The following is a 16,875-nucleotide window of genomic DNA, read 5'->3' as shown; positions in this document are numbered from 1 at the left end:
TATAGAATAGTCTATATAGTCAAATACATATTTTTCGTAACGCTGCACCTTTTAAGTTTGAATTCTTTCACCCAAGTTAAGAGACTGTTGATACAAACGAAAGTTAAAGAAGTTTTAAAGGAAAAATAATCAAGACGTTTTAACAATCTTCCCTAAAGAATTGTGAAAAATTAAAAAAAAAAACATTTTTTAAATCACGATAGTTTTTTCTTTTTATTTGGTTGTTCATTCATATCATCATCATCGTCACCTGATTCATTTTTACCTCCTTCCATCTCATCCTCTTCTGAAGAACTTTCTCCAGATGATGAAGATAGACAGATTGGACCAGCTCCTTTGGCGAACATTATGGTTTTACCAAGGCGTCGTGCTTCTGCAAAGTAAGAACAGAATTAGTAAATTCAAATATATTTATTAGTAATCGAAATGATTGTTTTACCTGCTCGAAGTACTAATTGGCGACAAGTACTTCCTATTGAATTTTTTCCTTGATCTTCTGACAATCCAAATATTAAAGCTCTGCAAGTAGGTATAAAAATCATGAAGATTCAACAACTTTTTAAGATATTTCTTTGGAAAACTTACAAGTTGCTAATATCAAAGGGACCTCTAAGGTCGAATATGTTCCTTGCCCCACTGGAAAGAATTATGCTTTTTGATTTACCCTTGGCATGGTAATTGTGTGTCAGCTTAATTGTGTCCTTTCGGCAGCTAGAATTCGTGATAACTGGCGAGTACTTGATTTCGAAAAAAACTCCACGTTTAACGGCGACTTGGTAGTTTTTGCGATTGACTAGGAGTTTACTTCCCTCGGGATCAAAGGTGACAATGTCACCATTGAATGTCGTACAACAATGCTAAAAATATTATATGTTTACTTTATTTTTAATAAAATACACTTTAATATTTTTACGGTTAGGGTGACATCGTTCTTTGGCAAACCGGCAACAATGTTGAATTTCTTGATATTCATAGAATTCGACTGAAAATAATATAAATGGAATAATAGATTTTCTTGTTTTAAAATTTTTATTGAGGACGACTCACCATAGCGTGTGATACCGATACATCAACGTAAATAATTGTTAGTCGGCTAAGGATTTTTATTTTATTCTTGAATTCATTGAGGAAACTGACATCGGCCGGTTCTGGAAACATTTCAGAGCCTCTTTTATTTGCATCTTTTTTAGAGTGATCGAATATTTCTTCGATTGCTATTGTTTTATATCCAACTAAAAATTTACACTCAAATTTAAGGTTTTCTCTTCAAAATTTGAATGATATTGCTTACGTTCAATGAGTTCTTTGACTATAGATGTCATAACTTTTTGATCTTTATTAAATGGGACACAAAGATCATAAAATCCTTTTGTTTTTTCCATTATTTTAAAGGTTTTATAGTTATAAAAATAACAAATTTAACGTAAAAATGTGGATTTGTATATAAACAATGTTTTGTTCTAAATTCCATTATGTTTCAATGCACGTGCCGAAGATGTCAGTCTGACACCTCGATGTCAAAAATACCCATATGAAAATTAAAGGCATGTATGCATTGAAGAAGGTGTCCGCAGAGTATTTATTATGATTTAACTTGGGCTGAACTTACATGATGTATCTGCAATTTATTTTTGGAAAAAAAGGGAGGTATATATTTAATTCTGTTCAGAATTGTGGAGAACATGAAACAAAAGAAAAAATACTTCTTTCACACTGTACCAAACATTTATTTTCATTAGCATAGTTATCTTAACAGTTAAAATGACAACTAAACCTGAAGGCGCTTTTAAACTTAAGCCTAGTACATACTTCCTCGTAAAGTGAACGTTCGCCAGTGGAGAAAGTGAACTTTTGACATTGCTCACTGGTTCACACTTGTGAGTACACGTTGTGAACATTTGACTTCAGCTTCACCAACAGTTCCCGTACATTTTGCACGTGAATTGCCCGTGAACGAAAACTCTCCACTTTGTTCTCCACTCAGCTTCACGAGCAAGTTCACGGGTGAACCAAAAACTGAAATTTGTATGGGTTCACGAGATAGTTCACAAGTATGTACTAGGCTTTAACTGGAAACATTCGCAATCATTTTTATTAGAATGAGAATCAGATACCTTTCTACTACTTGTTTTATAAATTGTTCTAAAACAGACGAAAGTTTGGATGTACAAAACAGTTTGTGTGAATTGTATCTAAAGCCTAGTACATACTTCCTCGTGAAGTGAACGTTCGCCAGTGGAGAAAGTGAACTTTTGACATTGCTCACTGGTACACACTTGTGAGTACACGTTGTGAAGCTTCACCAACAGTTCCCGTACATTTTGCACGTGAATTGCCCGTGAACGAAAACTCTCCACTTTGTTCTCCACTCAGCTTCACGAGCAAGTTCACGGGTGAACCAAAAACTGAAATTTGTATGGGTTCACGAGATGGTTCACAAGTATGTACTAGGCTTAAATATTTGTTTTCGAACTGGACCCAGCTTGACAAATTACACAGCAAAGACTATTAACCCTGAGGCCAATCCAACTTCTCTTCCGCAATATATTGTTTTTTTTTTTTTTTTTTGACTGGGCATATTATGTCTTCCCGTGAGCAACTTCAAATGTCACATTGACATTAGAAACGGTTGATCTGTTGTTTACTTTTTGGTTGATTTATCATTAGTGTCGGTAGTTATGGGTTTTGGGTAAATCAATTACTCAAGGACTTACTATGGGAGGACGGTGCAGACTATAAGCATTTTTGTAGGATGTCGGTCTACAGCTTTGAAGCTGTTCTGTGCCTAATAAAGCTAACATTGAGTTAATGAATTTAGGCACTCGACAACAATTTAAACATTGAAATTTAAATTTCAAAAAGACTGAGAAATGGACGCTCACCACTACATACACCACTAACGTTAAATTTAATGACAGGATTTTGATCCGCTTGAAAAATCCAAACTGCGATGACCGGATCATGGACTGGATGTTGGTCTCTATTGAATTATCTGATGACAGGTCGAAATGTTCAATGGAGACCCCAAGTGTTTGTCTTGATTATATCTACAATCTTTGAAAACAAAAGAATAAGCACACCGCTTACAGAATCCGTTAAGTAGGTTGCGGAGAAAGTTATATGTCAATTTTGACACTTCTATCATATTAAAACTGTCAAAGTCGCTCCCGATTGTATAATCGGCGTGAAGAGCTTTATTTATCTTCGCGGCTTCAAATGTTGTCTGCGGACCCGGACATTTTGTAAAGGTTTAAAATTAAAGTTTATACCGATTTGCTGGTGTGATTGCAAAGCTCACCGTGAAATTTGTGGACATAATTAAATACAAAACTTGGATTTTCAAGTTCTAAATTTACTTTAAGAAGCGGTAGATTTGTACCTTTAGATTATTCCCAAGGGAATTAGTTGTTGTGTTTAATATGTTTATTTTTAAACTGAAACGTTCATTTCAATTATTTCTATCTCATGATTGGAAGTGCTTATTTTCAAGTGGTAAGTTGATTTTCACACCACCTGAAAGTCGATGCGTGTAGGGATACGCCTTTCAATGCATTTTCAAATCATTTGACTGATGGATTTTATTGATAGCTATAAATTAAGATTTTCACAAGTTAGAGAGAAAAGTTTAATTCAAAATTGTGAAGTTAACATTTTTAAGAATATTCTCTGTCAAATGATTTGCATTTCTTTTCCTCTTCTTGAAATTGTGCGATAGAGAATAAATTGTGTATTTTCCAAGTGTTGATAGCAAATACAAGCAATGTGTGCAATTGTCTGAGAATTATTCTTAATATTTCCGAGAATTCAAGAATTCTGGAATCTTAGAAATTCAAAGATGTTCAATATTCAATTTTATTATGACAAAAAAGTCAGAGCTTCTTTGTTTTTAGCATTCTATTTTTTCATTTTCGTATAAAAGCTTTTCAAAGTGATTCTCAGTGGGGGTGTTCATGAAGTGTTTCTGAAAACAAACTTATGTTAAAATGTGACAATATATCACATTTAGCTTATGGGTTATACTAGTTAAACAAAGTCCTTCATGTTTTTTTTGTTTTATGCTATAAAACGTCATCAATAAGTTGAAAAAGTATAAGTTTGTTAGGAAAGTAATTTATATTGTAGTTTTATTTGTGCTTAATAATAAGAATATTATATCAAATACTAATTTATAAACACTCATTAAACTATAATTAACTACTTCTTTATCAACTTTTTGCAACTACACAGGAATTATCATCATCTCCTTCACTTATGCTCTCGTTGTCACTTTCAATTGAGCCTTCATTTTCGACAATTTTATCTTCTTCGATGTAGGGTCCTGCGTTTCCAAACGTCTTTGCTTTTTCACGCCGGGTTTTAATAAGGCACTTATGTCCAGGACAATCATAATTCTCGGTGTAACATTTCTCACGACAACATATCCGACAAAGTCGAAATTCACATTTGATTCCCTAGAAAATAGAGAATGATAAAACAAAACAAACTCTATTTCTCTTGTTTTTGTATTTATTTATTTATCAAGGACTTACCACAGGATTTATACATAAGTCACAACTTTCTAAGCTTCGCTCATGCTTTCCTTCGGGTCTATTGGGTCGGCGACTTTTTCTACGGAGTCTCTTCATTTTCTTTCGTGAAATTTGATTTCCATCTTCGTCAAAGAAATGACGTTTAACAGTGTTCGGGTCATGGGCTATGCGAACTTTTTCTTCAATTGTCTTTTTATGGATTTCTGGTGCTGGACGAATATAAGGTTGACATATCCATGGTGGGAGGGATAAATTAAACTGTAAGTAAGAAAGAAAAGTGTAAAAAATGGGGATATTTTAGAATTTAGTGATTTTTTGTACAGTTACGTACCCCGTTGTTTTGAGTTACAAGATTTGGATCCATTTCTTCATCTACATAGGGAACATCACCATTGTGATATGGTTCGTATTTATCTTGGAGTGTTTTTACAACACTTCGAAATTCGGGCATTTCTCGAGAAACTGCTAAGGCTTCTCTTGTTTTTGAGTTGGGACGTAAATTCAATCTATAAAATATGTAGAATTGTATATCAATTTATTTAAAGTTATTGAAAAACCTAAATCTTAAACTTATTTGAACTCGTGAAGCTTAGGTAGTTTTAAAGGTCATAATTGCTTTGCGAACATTATGGTTAAAACAAAAACCCGCTTCAGCTTCGGCATCGTCTGCGTTACGATGGGCCTGCTTCGAGGTTCATTAATTGACATTTCTATAATTACCAATGGAAATCTCTCCAAAAGCAAATGTATTTTGTTTGTTGCCTTTTTTTTACAGCTGTGGAGCTGTCAGACAAAGGAAATGCTCAGCAAATTTGAACTATAGCTTCCGTTTGGAGTCACATTACGTTCGTTTCCTTACGATTGTCAAACGAAACGTGAGGTCAAAGTTTCATTGTGATAGCATGTATTGAATTTCTATGGCTCAACTCGTAAGCGTCAGGCAAAGCCGAAGCGTGTTTGTGTTTCAGCCATTAAGCGCATTCAAGACAGGAAAAACGTACATTGTGACTTCAGGACCTCTATTTGGGTTGAAGATTGCACGAAATTCAATTATACTTTGTTTGCTTCATCGTTAAGAGGGTGATATTCACTTTTTTTGACACAATAGCACCCTTAAACAATTTTATCAGATTTTGTTTTTTTTTTATTAAGGATGTTATGAAAATATGGATACACTTTTGAAACACCCTCCTATTTTAAAACACCTAAATGCCTTCTAATGAGTTTCGTGTCCAAGAACCGACTTTGGCAAAGTAAAGCACTTTCTTTTTAACTTCCGTACAAAAAATAGGTTCATACTCACAAATGATGAAATATTTTGAACAAATGCCCCCTGATATACGATATCGGACAAGGATATAGTTCTACAAAATTCAGGTACTCATTTGCCATGTCCCATGTCTTTGGTGTGATTCCCATGAAAATTGCTGGATTGTGTAGATTGCCTTCAGCCGACATAACCCCATCAACATTTGTCTCTTCCATACACCTACTGACATCCTCTAACGAAAGGATATTCCCATTGGCAAACATTGGAATTGCAACATTCTCCCTGTAGTTATGTGCACATACATACATAAATATAGAGAAAAAGAAGAAAAAACAAAAATCAGATATTTTTTTTTCAAACTGGTCCAAAAGTAAAACCTCATTAAGGACACACGCAACCATAACTCACTTTACGTCCTTGATGTAGCTCCAATCAGCAATTCCAGTCAGTGGCCCCTTTTGTTCCCGTGTCCTTCCATGTACAGTCAACAGCTGGCACCCTGCTGCCTCGAGCATTTGAGCGTATTTGATTGTCTTTTGTCTGTCTTCGAAAACACGAATTTTGCATGTCACCGGAACCGACAGGCTATTGTGTAGGGTTTTTACTGCAAAATATGATGGAATTTTATATTTTCATTTCATACAGGGTGATTCTAATTTTAAACCAAAAATATTATATAAATACGTTAAATTATCTGTCAAATTTTTGTATTATAACTGTTTCTGTTGGTAAACAAATTTCAACGGCCCGTTTTTTTAAATTCAAATAGAGATAAAGATAATATCAGAAGTTTGAACATTTTCGAAAAAGGACAAAGTAACGTCACTTTGATTGACAAATGAACATAGTACTTTCACACATTCTTCTCCTGCGAACATCTTAATTTGACGTTTACATATATGACACTTGTAAATAGTACTCTTTTATGTCATAATTGATAGTTGCACCACAAATAATGAGCACATTCAGACTACAGAAAGAACTTGAAGGCAAAGCAAATTTTTAGTATCTGAATGGCTATCAGCTGCCAATTTTTCGCATAATTTCTTTTAAATCTTTGTATTAAAAGATTACTTATAAAATCGAAAAAAGGTATAAATATTATTAAATATACAAACTACATATCATAACGAATGTTTAGCTTGTAAAAGGAGTTCTATGTATACAGAATAATTTGTTGGCATTTCCTTTACGAGCACCTGAAGGTAGATGTAAGAGAAGTGAAGTTCCAACATTATGACATACAGGAAACTGGAGACAACGTTATCGAAAACAATCATACCGATTACAGAATTCGATGAATGAGTTGTGGAAAAAAATTGAATTTTGTTTAAAAAAAAGGTTGAGTATCTAGAGATACATAGGTCTGGGCTTAATCCTTGCCTGTGCCATCTAAAAGTTTGTTTTCACTGGTATTGTCTCTTGCGGTGAGATGACAATACTCGCATGAATAACTGGGAGTCACTATTGTTTTCTATGAATTTTTCCAAAACGTCAAACTAAATGACTAAATTCTTTTTACCAAATATTACACTCGTCATACTTTTATCAATTAATTGTTTCAATATGTAAACTATTTTACATGTACGCACCTTAATTTCCTATTAAAATAATTAAATTTTCGTATTTCCTAAATACACCATAAATATTGTTATAGAGGATATGACATTAACAAATTGCATTATCGATTATAGAATCTGTTGAATGAGTTGCGGATAGATCTTAAGTAATTTTTTGACATTTTAAAATGCTTGAAATGTCAAAAATGACATTATTTGATTTTTTTCAACAGCCTACACTTCTCATTGTATGTTCCTTTCGTTTTAGGTTAAAAATCAATTGAATTGACTTATGACGTTTTCGAAGTCCAGTCTTTTTCATTGTTTTTGTTTGAACTTACAACCCCTAATGGTAGAAATTTATGGAGTTAAATTAGAAACACCCTAAATATTTATGTACACAGAAACATCATTATATCTTTTTTGTTTATTGTTGTTGTTTTTATTTTCAGATTTTTATCATGTGATGGTGAAATCCCAATCTGAAAATGCCATTTGTCACGAAACTTATCAGGTCATTCATTCATGTGGGAGTCACACATTCATTGGGTTTGGTTAATATTGATGTCATTAATTTAAAACCATATTATAACCATCCTACCTACACATCCACCCATTTACTAGCTATGAAACAACTAATCCTTTTAAAATAGGGGGGAGACATTACAATCTTTATTAACAAATCTACATCCCCTATATATGAACTCTTTTATATAGAACCCAACTCACCTATACTCTCGAGTAAATCCCATTCGTCCTGCAAAAAAGCCCCATAGTGCCCACGTTTGGCAATGGCTTGCGGGCAACCAAGATTTATATCGATAGCGTCACAATGTTCTTGTGCCAGAAGTGCAGCTTCCAGTATGGTTTTTGGTTCATTCCCGCAAAACTGTTGTTAAACGAAAAATAAACACAAAATTTATTACAAATATAATTAAAACCAAAACAAGAGGTTGTAATTTAGCTGAAGTAAATATAACCTTTGACATCAAACAACCTACCCCCCGTTAATGTTAAAACTACACCCGAATTAGCACCTGAGGAAAAATGAACATCGAGGACAGTTTTTGTTCTGTGTCTCGCTACTTGACATCGATTTAAGGAGTGCTCGAAAAAAATGTTGTATTCTTTTTGCTTATGTCACACTATACCCTTTTAGATGTATCAAGGTAGGTTTGTATATAATTATATAAGGTATCAAGCCAACACCAACCATGACCTAGTTATTTCGTGTAGACTGGGATATCCTTTTTTATTCGTTAAAATTGGATGTAATTAAAACACAAGTGGATAAGTTAGTGTGCTTTGATGTCAATTTAAGTTTGTTTCCTTAGCTTCAGCGGCGACGACGGTAAGAGAGTAGCTTACCTAAGTAATACAAAAGTTTGTTTTTTTACAATTAAATACCTGAATAATTAGTGGTCTATCGTCGGGACATGTTTGAAGAGCTTCCTTGCGGTATTTGGGGTCTTTTGAAAAAAGATTACTATGAAACATCGGAGAATAACAAAGTTCAGCTCCGTATTTTCGACAGAGCATTCTCCATGCAAGTTCACTTTGGTCTACCATAGGAGCTACCTAAAGGAAGTTTAAAATAGTTTTTTTTGTTTGTAGTTTGTTTTTAAATAAAATTTAAAATTAGATTGGAATCAAAAAGAAGAGTATAACTCACGATATATTTGGGAGACTTTAAAACATTCTTGTAAAAGTTCCAAGCTTCTGTTGATGATGTTGACTTTTGTGGCGTGCAGGTATTTTTGTTTATAGGTTCTTCGTTGTTATTTTCTTGAACCATTGTGCTGAAAATATACAAAATAAAAAAGATTTTAATGTTAATCAGTTTAAGAAAGTTTTAAGTTTATTTTTTTTTATTTTGAAAAAGTTAATCTTTTAGTTCAGAGTTTAAAGTTTTAACTATCCTTTACCTCTACAAACAGTAGCGGAAAGGTTTTGTGGTTCCTGTTCTTTTTCGAATAGAAAGATTTTGATAAACAGAACTGAATAAATTATACTGTGTTACAAAAAAAAACTTTAATTTATTTCCATTGCATATATTAAACTGTTTTTTTTTTTTTTGTTTGCCTGTTTCACTTGCTCTGATTTATGAGAACAGTATAACCTGGATAAGTGCTCCTCGCTTAAAAGTAACTATGTATGTACCTTTTATTTTTAAGAACCGAAATGCCAAGCTTTTTTTCGCTTTAGAACTTTTCCTGCTTAATTGCCTTTTATTTTGCATACTTTTTATAAAATATGTTTTTAAAAAAATCTTTACAATATTTACACATTTCAAATCAGCTAATAAAACCAAATGGTGGATACTTTTTCATAAATAAAATAAATGTTTTTGTATATACATATGTACATAAGCGGCTTTCTTAGAACTGCCTAACCCACACACATACGTAGGTGTCTTACAAATCGTGACATTTAAGGTGTGTCACTTATCCGGATTTTACTACTATTAAATTGTTGCTTTCATTGAGGGGAGTAAAGTAACGAATGAGAAGTGTAACTAGCGAGTACTCGATAATATTTCTATTGCATTAACAACTAAAAAGAATGGAAACTAAATAATCTACTGTACCATACAAACTATACAGCGTACATGCCTTATTTTTATAGTGTACGTCCACATTCAACACTAGCAAGTACTTTATAACTATTTAGATACTAACATCTTACAAACTTCTTCAACAAGATTTTGAATTTTTTTTTTTTGAGACCGGTTTAGTAACTAGTGAGAAAGCGACAAAGAGGGAGTATTCATTTTAGGAAAATAAAATTTAATTTTAAAATAATTTACTAAGTTGCTAATTTTTCTAAATTTAACGATCTTAGCACTTTACTGACGTTAAAGTCAGAATGTGACTACTTTAACTTTTACTAAATCGTTCAAATCCAAATTACTTCTGGTTATCTGTCATTTCAAATTAATAGGTCTGTTTTACAGATTTAGGTATGTTTGTTTATATTGTCAAATTGTCACTATTTGGACATTTTCAGATGAAGCGTTTTTTATCAAAAGGGTAGTAAGTTCATAAGGCACAAGCAATTGGAGATTTTTAACAAAATGAGTGTGAACAAGAAGTGTGACGAATTATTAAAACGCAACTTGTAGTGCCTAAATTCACACATTAAAAACTTATTGGCTTCCCATTTTGTTGGAAATGGGTGAATAACTCAACACTTAATGATTTAACTCACTGAATTCTTTAGAGCAATTATTAATAAGTTCTTCACCTTTTTCGCAAACATTTTGCAAATAACTTGTCAATTTTGAGTGAGAGAAAAATAGCTATTGATAGTTACACAATCTGTTTGTCAAATTATTCAACACTCGCATAACGTTGAATGAAGGAAATTTCACTACCAAAATTTAACACTTAAAGTATTGACAACCTTGCTACTTGACACTTTGAAAAATAACGAGTCCTTGGGGTTATATAAATTACGTCCCTCGTGTGAATAATTTAATATGTCCCTATGACATCGCACGTTGTAAATTTATGCAATTTATGACCAACCAATATAAATTCATTAAAAAATATTCAATGCGATGTAATGTCAAAGTCAATCCCACACACAACACAAAACAAAATCTAATTTATTACCCGAGTATAATGGACAAGCAATACCGATGTAACCGAAAGGACATCCATGCATGCAAAATAATGGCAAAACAAAAACAGGATGAGGATAAACTATATTTTTTTTTATTTCACCATGAATATTAAACAATTTGATTTATATTTGCCTTAAGCCATGACCTTAAGCTACAGCTATTATTTTAAATTAATTTATTTGAAGAAAACAAAAAAAAAATTTTTTCATTCTAAAAATAGTAAAATAAAAGGTTAGTTTGTTGCAATATGTAAACCACATTTATTGCAAGTCTATTTCAACGTTTTAACTTAATTCAGACCTTTTGTTTTAAATATTCAAAGAAGTGTTCAGTTCCCTGAAAACGAAGAGGAAGGAAGTTTAAGTTTGTGGGTGAATTCAATTTTCATCATGGATGATGAAGACGAGCCATCTGCACTTAGCTTAACGCCTCCGCTTGCACCAACTACAAGTAACACAAAAGCACTGTTGATTGTTTGACCTCTTTTCTTTCTATAGCCACCCGCGCCACCAACACTCGTGGTGGTCTTTACTATCTCAATTGCAAGGATTTTCCTTATGGTTTTGTTTTTGTTCTTCTTTAACCCATTTTCCAGTTTAAATTATGGACACTAATTAATTGCGCTTCTTTTATAATTGCATACTCTCATCCAGTGTGTTGCTTTAAACAAAAGCCTTAAAGATTGCCCTTTCTGGAATAATTTCTGCCACATATTATTTTGTCTCCATGAAGTGAAATATGGAAAAACGAAGGAACACACTGGAGTACAAAGGACATCATCAGAAGACAAAAAAAAAACACAAGAGAAAAAAAAAGAACTCACTGAAATAGGTAAAGAGTTCTCATGTTATATAGAAGCCACTTAAACCCCATGACACAAACAAACATTGAATCCTGATGGGAGCGCTTTAAAAAGTGGAGGACTGCATTTAAAATCTCCCCATTTTATGGGAAAACAAATTTTATTCTCGAGTTCTGGTTTTCTGGCGTTCTGGGTTATCAATGAAAAAAAAGGAAGATTTTTTGTAAGAAAAAGCAACAGTATTGGAGTACGTTATGTAAAATGTATAAAAATAAGCAACTGAATCGGGATATAAAGTGTTCACATGCACACACTCTTTTAGTTATGGGGGAGATTTTGCTTAAAGATTTGATTACTTGTATAAAGGTACTCAAATGCGACTCACAAGTGCTTAAACGTGCGGTGAACTCGTAAAAGGGAGAAAATGGAATCAGAACCACCCGATGCGATGTTTTATTGCCCTGACACCTCAGGAGATTCAACACATTATTTACACTTTTGTGAAACTGCTAACTAACTAGCAATCTGGGTGGCGCATAAATAAATAAAAAGATTTGACGTTTGATTTCAGTTAACATCAAAATATTGAGAAAAATATCAGTAACTTTATTGATGATGGTTGTGAGATTGAACGCACCCTGAGTTATTCATTTTGACGTTTATATAATATGTACTGCCTTTTTCCGTAAAGTTAAATTAATTAGCGAAAAATTGACGTTTAAAGATATTGCTCTCCTCGATTTTCTTGATACCTATTTGATTGATCAACCTTAGTCAATTATTTTTGCAAAGGTATTTGGAGTTTATTCATTCAATGTCAACTCGGAAAGAAATGTTTGAATACAAAATTCGTGAATTTAGATGAAATGGAATAAAATAAAAGTGTCTGTTCCCTGAGTTTTGACAACAAAAACGAGAAAATTGTATGAGAATTCTTGCTTTACTTCTGAGGATACAAAAATATCTGAGGTCTCAGAAACATAAACTAGCCAAAATTATTATTCTTTAAAATTTACACACGAGAAAATAAATATTTAATGATAACACTAAAGCCTAGTACGCTGCTGATGCGAAACGAAAAATGACATGACGAAATCATAAACGAAAAATTTCGCTGTGCTTTTCGTTTTTCAGTACGCTGCTGAACAACGAAATGTGTCATTTTAGTGGATAGCTGTACTAGATTTTTTAGTACAATTCTCCACTCTTTTCGTTCTCAATTTAATTGCCCGGTATATTAATTGCTTGCGAAATTTTGACGTTTAATTTATTTATTGTAAAAAATTGTTTACAAATCAAAATTGAAAATTGTTTACTCGTGACTTTCGGTGTTTTTGTTTTTTGTTTTCCACAGCTGACAGAACTCTACACAAATATTTTTCCGTTGTGGTTTTCGTTTTAATTTCGCTCTACACTTGAAGACCACCGAAAAATTTCGTTTCGCATCAGCAGCGTACTAGGCTTAAATGTCAAAATAAGACGAAAGAGTGAATCTTAGTTGAACTTTATCACTCAATTTTGAACTAGGGCCTATAAGTGTTGAAATGTGAACTTGATCAAAACTCATATTGATATGAAATAGAATCGAAACTGGAAGATTTATGTCTTAATTTTTTTCAAGGTCCTGTCAAACTTAAACTTTCAATTCGGCAGGGTTCTATTATTTCCAAATAGTTAAGCGAACCCTTTTATAGATTGGTATAGCTCTATTCATTTGGATTTTTAAGAATTTGAAACTTCAAAAAGTTGCAATTGGTTGGCTGAGTTCAATTACATGAACTAATTTTGACAGCTTCCTATAACGGTTGCACAAAAGTGTTCACGTTTAATGTACAAAATCATGAATATTTCTATTGAAATTAATGACACTCAGTTATAGCTATCATTGAAATCTATCCGGAACATTTTTTGAATGGTTATTTTATTGTTTTTTCTCTTTAATTAGGAATGAATATTATATACTGATTGATTGGAATTCACACAAAGAATTTTTTTTTTGAGAAAAAAAACTTAGTTGTGTAGTTATACATATGTCGCTAAAAACGTATTTTTCTACTTTCCGGAAATTTGTTTTCCTGAACAGCTGATACTTTAATGCTTAATAGTGAAACGAATCGTTCCACTGATTTGTGTTCCAATTTTACTCAATTCCAATGACAAATTTCTGTCAGTAAACAGTTTTCGGTGGATTTAAATCAGGATTTTTTTTGTAACGACAGAAATTTTTAGGTATCGCTTTTAAAGGCCTGCCAAAAAAAATTTCAATGATGAAAACCAATTAGCCCTTTTAAGTCGTGCTTATTAAATCAATCTGAGATTAACATATTCTATTAAATTACATAATTATGTAAATATACACATACGAATATGTATTGAACGTTCCCAAAAGCTTTTCAACTGACTTGTTCTAAGAAATGTCAGGCATATTTTTAATACCGACATGACAGTTCGAATGTTTTTATGAAGAGTGAGCATTTTAATATTTTAATTATGGCTAGCTGAACAAAAACTGTCAAAAGTGACTTTGATAAATTTGACATATGTCAAATTTTAGTGAACATAAATTGTTCATATCACAAGAGTAAAGTAGTAAGTTTTCAATAAATACCAATCAAATAATTGCGGTACCAGGCTCCAAGTACATAATGCGTGAGAAACATACAAAATGATTACTTTCAACATTTTTAATAAATAATAATCACAACTTATTAATCTTACCTGACCATAAGTTTATGTATGATAAGGTTTCAAAATTCTAAAAACCGATATAAGAACTAAATGTCAAACGGACACTTTTAACATTTATTCAAATTAAATTAAACTTTTTGTTAAGATGCAAACAAAATCCAGCATTTTAAATTCCTCCTCTCTCTAAAACTTTTTTTAAAAATGTTTCCTTCCACATTATTTGACACTGTGACATGTTTTCCTTATTTCGTTTTCCGTGTTTTTCATCTTTCATCAAAAAACACAACACAACCTTAATCAAACATAGTTTTAAATTCAGAATCCTTTTTAATTTTAGCCTTTTCTATTTTTATATGGGGCATAAACATATAAAACTATGATGTTTTGTATATATATGTATATTATGCCCACTATATACCTATACATAATAACATTCTTGAAATAGGTCGAATTTTACTTAAGAATATAACCATCAGCTTTATAAGTTGAAGTGCTGAAGGGGAAGTGAAGACGAAAAAGTATTAAAAAAAAACACCATCAGGATAGAGAAAAGTATGATTGGAGAGCTGCCACAAAAAGCAAGTTCCTTCTTTATTCTAATTTTCCACTCTGATGAAAGCAGCTGCCTTCTTTTTGCACTTTAAATGAGCATTAAGTTCACAGAATCCTGTCACTCTTAAGTCCTATAAACATATATACAGACTTATGTATATAAATACATACATATACTTAATATGCATGCAAATGTTTTTGAAAACCTAAATGGCTTTCTTTTCTTGTGCAAAATTGTAGGTTGCTTGTGGGAGTTGTTGGGTTGGGGCGGCTAGACCAGAGAAGGAGTTTAGTAGATTCTTTGAAGTGCATATGGTTCAACAAGATGCAATTTTGAAACAAATTTAAATAGATTTTCAATTTTGATGTGTTTAAGGTCGATACTTGTATGTTCTACAAAATGTTGAAAGCGTTATGTTGTCTTTTTGGTTTAGAGGATACTCCCCAAAGCTTAAACTTTCAACAATTAAGGTTATACGAAGGATAAAAATGCAGGAGCATGATTCTTGTCTTTGGTTCTTGATATACGATCATACTCCAAAATGTATCCACCTTTTTTAATACTTAAAAAGCGAGCCTGAAGCTTCCTTTGACTTCGACTTTGAGGACTTTATATTCGTCAAAAAATTTCCTTGCTTAAGAATTTGTGTGATGGTTTTATATTGAAGGACTTTTTTCTGTTTTTCTTAAAATGTTCTGTTTTAACGAATTTTGCGAGTCAAGCATTTATCCATTTTTAATACAATAAAATATAATAAGTTTGTCCTCGGTTAATATCATTACAAAAGATATTAAACGTATACAATTTTTTTTAAATATTTTTATGTTTCCCCTTAAAATAATTAATAATTTTACTTTCTTGCTAATATCTTTTTCAAGACACATGTTTCTAAACATTTTAAGTGTAAAATTCTCAAGTTCATTTGTCCAACTTTGGTTGGTTTGCTTTTAAAAGATCCGCCTCCGCACATGATGCCCACAACTTTGAGATCTGAAAATGCTTATAATAATAGTTTTTTTTTTATTTTAAGACTTATTTCTATTTGTTTTTAAGCTTTTTTTGTTTGAATTTTGTGTCTAAACATTTAGGTCCCTTCAAAAGAAAAACAGAAATATATCACTCCAGACATTTATCTTTCTAAGAGGCAATTTATTAAGTTTGCCCTTAAACGAATCGCTTTCAAAAAAAGTTTGGACATTCGAAAGGACACTTATAAACTTAAAAAAGTTTATAAATATTTTATGTGTGTTTTTTTATTTGCTATACTAATTTTGTAGAGACCAATCTTTTGAAAGTTAGTTTTGTTGGGGCATTGGTTGCAACATTGGAATAACAGTTTCAAATTTTAAAATGTTTATAGACATTTAGTGTCTGCTCTTTAAAGTCACAGAAATTAGCTTTTTTTCATTCTGGTTTTCATGCTTTTCTCCGAATTTTAGACTTATTCGGAGAAAAGCATGTAAAACCTTTTTTGAATCAACAATATTTTTAGCTCATGGAATTTATTTTCTTTAAGGTAAATTCTTCGAAGAAAAGTTTATAAACATTTTGTGTATGCATTTTAAAGTCAAAGAAGAATTTGACAAGTTTTACTAATACTTTTTATTGATTCAAATAATTTTCTTATTCACAACATTTTTCCAAATACTTGTAAAGTAAGACGAACTCGTATATTTTTCGTTTCTAGCAGTAGCTAAACATTTATTATTTAAATCTTTTTAAAGGTCAATTCATTAATCAACTTTTCGTGTTATCAGCATCAGAATCGAACTTTAGAATCTAAAAAATGTTTATACACATTTCTTGTTTGTGAATTTAAAAGTCAAAGTTGAATTTCTTAATCTTAATG

At 31.9% G+C, this 16,875-nt stretch overlaps 2 protein-coding genes across 4 annotated transcripts in view; both read right to left on the bottom strand.

Annotated features, from left to right (window-relative positions):
* Positions 1-129: 129 nt before the first annotated feature.
* Positions 130-1,467, bottom strand: LOC129950769 (ribonuclease P protein subunit p30). The gene is made up of 7 exons (XM_056062688.1): positions 1,292-1,467; positions 1,048-1,232; positions 914-982; positions 586-857; positions 440-519; positions 200-373; positions 130-152 (listed from the first exon to the last, which is right to left on the bottom strand). Exons 1-7 carry the CDS (start codon positions 1,380-1,382, stop codon positions 130-132), a joined length of 894 nt encoding a protein of 297 aa, XP_055918663.1. The 5' UTR covers positions 1,383-1,467.
* A 2,651-nt stretch (positions 1,468-4,118) lies between these two features.
* LOC129952256 (tRNA-dihydrouridine(16/17) synthase [NAD(P)(+)]-like) overlaps positions 4,119-16,875 on the bottom strand; it is a 95,130-nt gene continuing 82,373 nt past the window's right edge. The window contains exons 2-9 of one of the 3 annotated variants that reach the window (XM_056064760.1): positions 9,031-9,157; positions 8,766-8,936; positions 8,088-8,247; positions 6,208-6,403; positions 5,833-6,081; positions 4,861-5,035; positions 4,530-4,787; positions 4,119-4,451 (exon numbers count right to left, since the gene is read on the bottom strand). In XM_056064760.1, coding sequence (XP_055920735.1) covers positions 4,206-4,451; positions 4,530-4,787; positions 4,861-5,035; positions 5,833-6,081; positions 6,208-6,403; positions 8,088-8,247; positions 8,766-8,936; positions 9,031-9,153 — 1,578 coding nt within the window. In that variant the 5' untranslated portion in view covers positions 9,154-9,157 and the 3' untranslated portion in view covers positions 4,119-4,205. The remainder of the gene's footprint in view (positions 4,452-4,529; positions 4,788-4,860; positions 5,036-5,832; positions 6,082-6,207; positions 6,404-8,087; positions 8,248-8,765; positions 8,937-9,030; positions 9,158-16,875) is intronic. The other 2 variants (XM_056064759.1, XM_056064758.1) reach the window with 2 other exon arrangements.

The sequence above is a fragment of the Eupeodes corollae genome, chromosome 3 (assembly GCF_945859685.1).
Source record: "Eupeodes corollae chromosome 3, idEupCoro1.1, whole genome shotgun sequence".
NCBI classification, from domain to species: Eukaryota; Metazoa; Arthropoda; class Insecta; order Diptera; family Syrphidae; genus Eupeodes; species Eupeodes corollae.
This window is presented reverse-complemented; position numbering and strand designations above follow the sequence as displayed.